The 9,886-nt window shown below is 36.4% G+C and overlaps 1 protein-coding gene across 1 annotated transcript; it reads right to left on the bottom strand.

Annotated features, from left to right (window-relative positions):
- Positions 1 to 5,427: 5,427 nt before the first annotated feature.
- LOC134267241 (uncharacterized) lies at positions 5,428 to 9,516 on the bottom strand (the record flags this gene model as incomplete). The annotated part of the gene is made up of 2 exons (XM_062749462.1): positions 9,188 to 9,516; positions 5,428 to 5,934 (listed from the first exon to the last, which is right to left on the bottom strand). Coding segments are annotated over exons 1-2 (667 nt in total), but the record flags the coding sequence as incomplete, so codon positions are not given.
- Between the last annotated feature and the right edge of the window lie 370 nt (positions 9,517 to 9,886).

Here is a 9,886-nt window from a genome sequence, read left to right as displayed (position 1 = left end):
TAATTTTGTTCCGTGATTAAATATCATTAGCAGGTTATACAATGTACATTCAAGTAGTAATCACAAACCTGCATACAATGAAGCGCATTGAAGTGGTAAAATTTTTCATTTGGATGAAACGTTCTGAGTCATGTTTTGAACGTCAATTATAACATAACGACACGCCCATTTCTTTAGAAACGAGAAAGAAATATTCGTGTAATGTTTTAGTACACCCCATTTTCCGCGACAAGCAACATGGTTTACACTAAAATGAAGATTTTTAAATAAGAAAGAGCTATATATAGAGTCCCCGCTTCTGTAAAACACGCATTGAAACGAATATGTACATAATTATGATTTTATCATGTTTATTAGAGTTAGCATAACACATGTATCAGTCGAACACGTGCTTACTCGGTGTTTATGTAGACCGTCAATTTGATTGGCTATTATATTTATGGAATACCTGTTCTACAGGTATTCGATTGAATCATTTGACCGATTTTTCCTTTCTAAAGAAATGGGCGTGTCTAAAGATAGCTCGAAATGTTCCATCCGAACGGAAAATTTTACCACTTCAATGCGCTTCATTGTATGTCCAGAATCGAAAATTCAAGAACTAATATACCGGGCTAACAATGTTATCTGAATATTACAGACTTATCATGTAATTTAACGCTTTTACAACCTAAATTAAACTGTTAAAATCATAACCGGCACCAAAGTCAAACCATTTGTATCGTTTACCGTATATAACTCAGTATTTTCTTTAAAATGATGAACTTATATCTAACGCAAATTACTTTCCTTGGTTAAAAAAATACGCGTACGAGAGAAAACGAGTGAGAGGCTTTTTATTCAAGAACATTCAAGTTTTTACCAGCGAGTCCCTGTATCAAGTATTGTCTAATTTTTATTCTATTAAACATAGTCTCCCTTTCTTATTTAATTTATTTGATGATTTTATTTAACTTTAAGCACAATATCATTATGTAGTACTAAAATGAAGTCCATGCACAGATGCTATTGTACATCGGGAATTTTCTTTAATCCTTTATCCATGCATTCCTCCTTCAAAGAAAATAATTATGAATGAATTGATTGAATAACGTGTATAAAACCACGTGGTTTCGGTTTGTCAACGTGTTTTAGATCATGATCAGCAAATCACAACTCCTCGGGTCTTCCTGTCTAACAGAATAATAACCTCGAATGTATTACGTATACATCATGACATCCCCATGCTCCTCACCCCCTTTACCCAAACTTTGAAATAAATGAGGAAAGATATTTTATTTGTGGACTTCTGAGTTTAATTTTATTGAAAGTAAAGCTATTGCCCTAAAATACGTATTATGGAAAGGACTTTCAATTCCGTCTATCTTTCATATATAGAAACTCCAAGTTGTTTGAATATTAATATCCGTTGATGTTTTAAAATACCTCAATGTTGTTTTTCTGACCTGTGACAAAATGGTGCGAGATAATGCAAATTTCAAACATCTTCATTGGCCAATGACAGAAAAGTTGTAAAATTCCTGTCGGGGTTATGAACTTCTAATCACTAAAAGGTGTTTGTCTTGACACAGAGCCAAGGTTATTCTGTTAAGATCAAGGTCACTGACAGAAGAAATATTTTCTTTACTACGCTATGAATTAGTAAATGAAAATCATTGGAGGCTCTTACTTGAAACATACATTACTTATGATTGGAGGTTTTGTCATGACCCTAATCAAATGTCTTTCTGGCAAATCAAGGTCACTGACAAAGAAAAAAATGTTTAAGCATAACTTTATAATTAAAATTTACTGGAGGCTCATGCTGGGAAGAAAGATTGTTGAAATAAGAAAGTGCAGTGACCACCCCTGCGAAATGATCAAGAATAATTCTTGAACTTTTAAGAAAAGTTCATGAATTATATTTTTGAATCAGCTCATGAATTGTTCATGAAGATCCCATGAAGTTAAAATTGGACACTCATGATTTCATGGATTTTATTCATGAAAACCAAGTTCAAGAATATTCAAGAATTATTTGTTGTTCATGAACAAACTTGGATTTTTTAAATGCCTGCAAAATGATCAAGAATAATTCTTGAACTTTCAAGAAAAGTTCATGAATTATATTCATGAACTTTCAAGAAAAGTTCATGAATGATATTAAAAGGTTCAGTGCATTTTCATGAACTATTCATGAATAATTTGTAAAAGTTATTTAGGAATGTTCATGAACTATTCATGAATGTTCTTGCTTTTAGTAAACAAAAATGTAATAAGTTATGCAAAATGAAAAACTGTAAAAGAAAATATTTTAATAGCATCTTAAAAGATTTCACAGAATTTTTGTTTTCCAATCATGGTAACAAAATCTTTGTTCAAGTAAACAACTCTGATAAGTGATAGCGATATCACAGACTCCACATAAAAACAACAGTGAATTTAACGTTTCCTAATTATTTATTTCTTAAGTTTGGCATTTAATGGCCACGGCTGGTTCAAATCAATTTATGAAAAATACACGTGTACAGTGGGTGCCGACCCAATTGGTTTTTGGCACACCTCCAATAAAAGCAAACAAACAATCAATCAATCAATCAATCAATCAATATTAACTGTACACATGTCAAAGTTTTACAGGATAAGACTGACGTTTAGCTTCAAAGTTCCTGCAGTTGCGTCAGCCTTATGCATCAATCAATATTCATCAATCAATGTTCAATACGATCAATTAATGTTCAATTCAATCAATGAATGTTCAATTCGATCAATAATATTCAATTAGATCAATCAATGTTCAAACAATATTCAACAAATCAATATTCAGTTCATTCAGATCAATGTATTGTATGCTCATGTTAAGCCAATCAATATTCAAATAAATCAATCAATGTTCAATGTAAATTATGTACAAGTTCCTTGTATTCCATTCCAGAATTATCCACGCAATCATGTTCGAGTTGCGCCCTGTTAACAGCGGCGCAAGTCAAGATGATATGTGTTAAGCTAAATCCGCCTTTCAGAAATTGGCTCTTATCAATGTTATATACGTAGCATACAATACTGGGTGCAGATAGGGCCAGCCGTGACGATGCTGCTGTGTAGAAGATTGATTATAATCATAAACAACAACTACGCCCTGTTTACAGCGGCGAGTGTCATTATGATTGGATAAGTGAAACTCCTCCTCCTGGTCCTTGGCACTGTCCATCACACTGGCATGTAACTCTGTCGTAAAAAGGGGAAGTCGGACATGGCTAGGCAACGTCTTAGAATAAGTCGTGGCTCCAAACCTTCAGTATCTTTCCTGAAAAGAAAAAACTCGACACACAGAAAACGAATTCAAGAAATTAGGGATTGGGAAGGGAGGGTATTTGAAAATATTTCTCCAATAAAGCAGCACTCAAATTAAGACGTGTATCTTTGAGGGTAGTTAATAATTGACTGCTCCAATGCTCTGGCGCGTATATTGCGCGCGCATCATACCGCGTGGGGCGCTAAATGGATTTATATCGTATTCAAAAATGGATTAAAAACAACAGTGATTTAACGTCGTATTCACTGTTTCTTATAAATTATTATTTTTCCGGGAAAATTATCACTACACATCCGACTCCTTTTTAGGGTTAGTAGGCATGTTATGTAGAGTTGCCAAACAAAGGTCATTTTGCGCGCACGTGCTTGCAAGAGCGCGCACGTGCAATAGGTGAAATTACGGATATTGCCATAACTTTTCTATTTTTTGATGAAATTTTTTGAAACTCATAATGTAAGGATACATTAGTAGTATAAACAAGATTGGTCAAAATAGCAAGATCTCACGCGCATGCACGTGCGCTTCGCTCTGATTGGCTGAAATAAAGTCTTAATTTTCTTGTTTCTTGTCATAATCCTTTGAAATTTTGAACATAGTCCTACATTATAATGATCTACCGCCATGAAAGCATGCGCATGTGCGCGTGCTGCAAGCTGATTGGTTTTAAATGGCAATATATCCTTTGTTTTTTGACGAAATTCTTTGAAATTTAAAATATAGTCATGCATTATAAAAATGATATAGAAAAAAAATCACACGCGCACAATCTGATTGGCTGAATTTAAATGGCTAATTCTTTGAAATTTAAAATATAGTCAATTAGGATATTGATATAGAAAAAAATCATGAAATCAATAATGCACGTGTGCTGCAATCTGATTGGCTGAAACTTTTTATGTCTATTTCTCCTTTGTTTTTTGACGAAATTTTTTGAAATTTAAAATATAGTCATGCATTAGGATATCCTACAAAATGATATAAAAAAACCATTAAATTACGTGCATGCACGTGTGCTGCAATCTGATTAGCTGAAACTTTAAATGGCTATAACTCCCTTGTTTTTCAACCAAACAGGATGGGATTTAGAACATAGATAGATGTAAAGGACTCCTACAAGAAGGTATGATCACATGCACGTCACGCAATTTGAAATGAGTATATTCAAAAATACTCTTGAATGAGTGATTTTTATTACACTGATGCTTTAATATATTATATATTAAAATATATAAATAGTGTAGACAAGATGATATCAAACGCACATCATTCACATGCGCTTGGGTGCAATGCTAAAAATTGAATATAATTGGTATCCTTCTGGGAAAACGTTGTGTCAAAAATGCACAGAGTTTGTCTTATTTAATGAAGCTTACAGGGAAAATGGCACCGAAAGGGAGTTGGGGAGCGTTTGGGGAACATCTGTAACGGTTCCCGTTACAATTAGCACTAGTTATTTATTTCTTAAGTTTGGCATTTAATGGCCACGGCTGGTTCAAATCAATTTATGAAAAATACACGTGTACAGTGGGTGCCGATGCAAACAATCAATCAATCAATCAATCAATTCAATAAATCAATAAATCAATATTCACACATGTTTTTACAGGATTCAGCTTCATTCCTGCAATTATGCATCATCAATGTTCAATCAATTAATGTTCGATCAATTAATGTTCAATTCAATCAATGAATGTTCAATTCGATCAATAATATTCAATTAGATCAATCAATGTTCAAACAATATTCAACAAATCAATATTCAGTTCATTCAGATCAATGTATTGTATGCTCATGTTAAGCCAATCAATATTCAAATAAATCAATCAATGTTCAATGTAAATTATGTACAAGTTCCTTGTATTCCATTCCAGAATTATCCACGCAATCATGTTCGAGTTGCGCCCTGTTAACAGCGGCGCAAGTCAAGATGATATGTGTTAAGCTAAATCCGCCAAACGTGCATAGATACTCATTAACTATGCACGCCGCCACCAATGTGGGGGTAGCTTAACACCCTACTCAAATATCCAGCCGTGACCGCACCGATACATATCATATTGAATACACATTATTTTACGAGTTTATAATAGTTGAGAGTCCCCTTTTAAAATTTTCAAGGAACAGCTTATTACCAGGCGTAGAGAGGTGTACCCCGTCGGGGCGGTAATTGTCGGGACTATGATGGATATTTGACTGCTTAATGTACCCTCCATTGTGATGATATAAAATATGTTTTGCAATTGCGCTATTTACTCGCGCCCTACTTTTTTCGATATCGGGTCTCCCTTCACATTTCCAGGCAATCCTTGTTATCATTTGCGACCAAATTATCTTAGTGTGCGGAAGTATCATTTGAATTTTTTTCAAATCACGTTTTATTGCAACTATTAATTCAATGGTCTTCATACGGCCAAGGTCGTTTGCTCCACAATGTAATACCAAAAATTTTGGTGGATCAATGAACGTAAGTAAATGTTTTAAAAGTTTAAAGACACCATTCCAGCGCATTCCTCTTCGACCTTGCCACAATATTTTATGCTTGTCAAAATTAAGGTCAGATGTGAAACCTAATTCAATCGCAGCTAGGAAGGCCCATGAAATTAATGATGACCCGATGATCCAAATATCTTGATAATGTTCTGCAACGAAAAGAGGGATAGATTTTCAAGCTGTCATTCTATTTGACTGCCGGGATTCTAATATATAGGCGATAACAATCTGACTTCCACCTTCCTAACATTTTGATTGTTTCGTCATCAACACCCTGAGAATGAAAGTATGTAGCTGCTCCAATTCTAAAGGAGTGTGATTTATAGTTGCATCTAGATAAACTGAGACGCGCGAGGCATTTACTTAAGACGGAATTAAATTGATATCTAGTTAGCGGTTTACCGCCGAAATGACAAAATAATTGACCAGAAATGTTTGGTCTTTGCTGTAAATACTTGCGCATTAGTAATAACGGACAATAAGGACCGCTGATAGCGGGAATAATTAATTGTGTTCCTTTGCCGTACTGGTCTGTCTTTGACCTCCTAAGGTTAACTTCTAAGTAGGATGAAGGCTCATTCATAACGAGATCGTTATTAAGTAATGCTACATTTGAATTTCTAGAGCCTACTGTAAATTCCCCGACTCGAAGAAAACCAAAAAAGGCCAAGGAAAACGCCGCAGAAAAGAGGCTCGCCTCATAACTCGATGTGCACACAACTGGTAATATATTAATTAATTTATGGAGGAGCTGAATCGTTATTGGTAAACGTGAGTCTTTGGAGTGTCTTTCTCTCTTCATTCCTTCTACCATTTTCCGAACAATAAAATGTGAAGTATAGTCTGGTAATTCTGAGGTGGAAATCTTAATCTTATATGATATAGCTGCTAGATATGTTTTGACAGTGCTCACAGCGTAACCTTTGACGGAAAGGAAAGCAACGAAGTTTGTCAATTCCTCGAGCGATGGAGGCCAAGAATTACGGAGATGGAACTCGGACCTGAACTTAAAAAATAAATCGAGGCCGTTGTTGTATGCCGCTTTAGTGTTTTCTGAGGTGGCCATGTCGATTAATCTAACGGTTTCACTCCTGATATCAGTGAGTGAAATACCGGTGGAATAGGAGTTGACTTTACATCTGCCTTTGGGGCTAGTTCCTGGAATTTGGTCCACTGTCGACGAGACAAAGCATCAGCAATATTATTATATAAACCAGGGATATGTTCTGCTTTAAATCTAAAATTATATTTCATTGATAGGTATACTAAATAGCGAACAAAGTGCATTACTCTTTTAGATTTTGACGTCTGTTTGTTCAAGATGTATACAAGGGCTGCGTTATCTACTCTTAATATAACATTTTTTGATCTGAAGTAGTCTCCCCACAATGTCATTGCCATAACTATTGGAACAAGCTCTAAAAAGGTAACATCTCTCAAAATTTCCGTATCCCCCCATGTTGAGGGCCAAGCGAAGTGGGCCCATTTACCGTTTAAATATGCCCCGCACCCTAGGTTCTTACCCCCAGCACTGTCTGTATACAATTGAAGAATATCACTGCTTAACCAATCAACATCATTTAAATAGCATATGCCATTGAAGTGGTTCAAAAAATTGAGCCACATGAGCAAATCGTCTTTGATGGATTTTGTTATGCGGATAAAATGATGCTGCCTTTGTACGCCAATCATCGCGTCGTAAAAACGGCGATTAAAGGCGCGGGAAGATCGCACTGCTTTGGTGCAAAAGTTTAATTGGCCAACGAGAGATTGCATCTCCTTCAAAGTGACTTTAGATTTATTTGCCATTTCTGTCAACGAAATCCTAAGTTTAATTAGTTTGTCGTTGGGAATACGGACTTGCCCGAGACATGTGTCAATTTCCAGACCCAGATAAGTTAATTTTGTGACGGGGCCGACAGTTTTATCGATGGCAAGAGGAATTCCCAGTGCTTTACATAACTCCCCAAATTGCCTCATGAGTCTTGAGCAAGCGTCGGATTTCGCTGAACCAGCAAACAAGAAGTCGTCAAGATAGTGCGTAACATGTGGGCAAGCAGATTGTGACCTGACGGTCCATTCCAAAAAGGACGCGAATTTCTCGAATGTAGCGCATGATATAGAACAGCCAAATGGCAAACATTTGTCAATGTAGTATTTACCCTCAAATTTGAAGCCAAGTAAACAAAAATCATCTGGTTGAATTGGTAAAAGTCTAAATGCACTTTTTATGTCCATTTTGCCCAATAAAGCGCCTTTTCCGAGCTGACTTATCATTTCGATAGCGTTATCGAATGATGAGTAGTGCACAGATGAAAGTTCTTTATCAATGAAGTCGTTAACGCTATTGTTATGTGGGTATGACAGATGAGTAATTAAACGCCACCCCCCGCTAGATTTTGGCACGACGCCTATTGGAGACACCCTTAGATTCGAAAGTGGTATATTGTAGAAAGGGCCGGCCATGCGACCCATATCAATTTCACTTTGCAATATATTCTGGATTTCGTTCGGATGCTGGTTTGCCGAAATTAAATTTTTACACTCCAAGTGAGTGCGTGGGCCTATATACTGAAGGGAAAATCCAAATTTAAACCCATTTAACAACTCATTGCCTACATCCTGGTTTGGGTATGACTGTATCAATATTGAAAGTTGATTAATGTCTACTGGAGAATGACCGAGGTGCGTTAGCCCCCTGGGGGTAGCGAAATCTATAGTTTGGGGTTTGCCCTGGGCGTGGTTGCTGATTTGGTGATTGAAAACGAAAAGGCTGCTTTTGCAAGGAGAAGCGAGGGGATGGGTTACGAGGGCAAGTGGACATTGGGTGGTCAGATGCACACCTAATACAACGATGTGCGTAAATACAATAGGGTTTACTACATACGCCCTTGTAGTTAAAATCAAAACACATGCCTTTTGACGGTTCAACTGTTTTTTGGGGAATGGTAATCGAAGAAGTTACGTATAACATCCAAAGTTCATTGTCGATTTGCCCCCATGCCATAGAACTATTTCTTGCCTTCTTAAGCCTAAATTGCTCGTCGTACAATTTCCAGCCGGTGGGAGATCTATAAGAACCCAGTCTAACCGTGTGCATATATTTAAGTAAGCCAAGTGATTGATCGGGGTGAGCTTCGACGTAAATGCTAGTAAATACAAGGAACGCGTCTGTCCATTTCCCGATATCGGTGATTTTGCTACTTTTTCCTTTTTGCAAGACCAGTTCCCCATCTACTAGGTTAATCTTATTTTTCTTGTCCCTTTCTTCCGACGTTTCTAACAGGACGCCCAGATCTAAATACTCCCCATTTTGTATTTTTTCGCGTGTTTTGGAGGGGATCGTGCAACCCAATGCATCAGTGATACTAACAATAGGCGTAGGTAAGTAGTCAGACTTACCTATTGAGCTAACAGGCTCGTTAATGTCCTCTTCCATGCGGTGGATAGTACTGTTGTCATTTTCCCCCTCTTTTTGGTGGGATTTGGTTGCAGATTTTTCTTTTCTGGTGGACTTTTTTGCGGATGTAACCACAGTTGCGGACGACTTGCGCTTGGGCATCTCTCCAAAGAAAGTATTTGCAAGAATTTGAAAATATTTCTCCAATAAAGCAGCACTCAAATTAAGACGTGTATCTTTGAGGGTAGTTAATAATTGACTGCTCCCATGCTCTGCGCGTATATTGCGCGCGCATCATACCGCGTGGGGCGCTGTGATAAATGGATTTATATCGTATTCACTGCATAAATCCGAGTTTTATGTATATATGAAAATTATTTTACCTGAAATATGTTACAAAGTATTTTTTAAGCATATTTAAACAAATTTCAATTATTTTACGTTCATGATGGATATCAAAATAATCGTAAGATTATGCACAATTTTCATTTGTCCATTGCAATTTCATATTTTTACTTTCTTTTGATTGAAAAAAAAGGATTTTAAAACCGTAACACGATTATGAAAGAACTTCAAAGCCATTGATTGTTTACCAGTGACATTGGGTATACAGTAATGACACCTATTGTCTTTTTCACTGACCACTATACCTTGTTTATTTTGTGACAGAGAGCGACCGTGTCCACTCTGCGGCTGTTTGA

Source organism: Saccostrea cucullata, unplaced genomic scaffold, assembly GCF_032062105.1.
Source record: "Saccostrea cucullata isolate Sc308-1 unplaced genomic scaffold, CSIRO_AGI_Scuc_v1 ctg7750, whole genome shotgun sequence".
Classification (NCBI taxonomy): Eukaryota; Metazoa; Mollusca; class Bivalvia; order Ostreida; family Ostreidae; genus Saccostrea; species Saccostrea cuccullata.
Note: the sequence above shows the minus strand (reverse complement) of the source record. Positions and strands in the feature narration are given on the sequence as shown.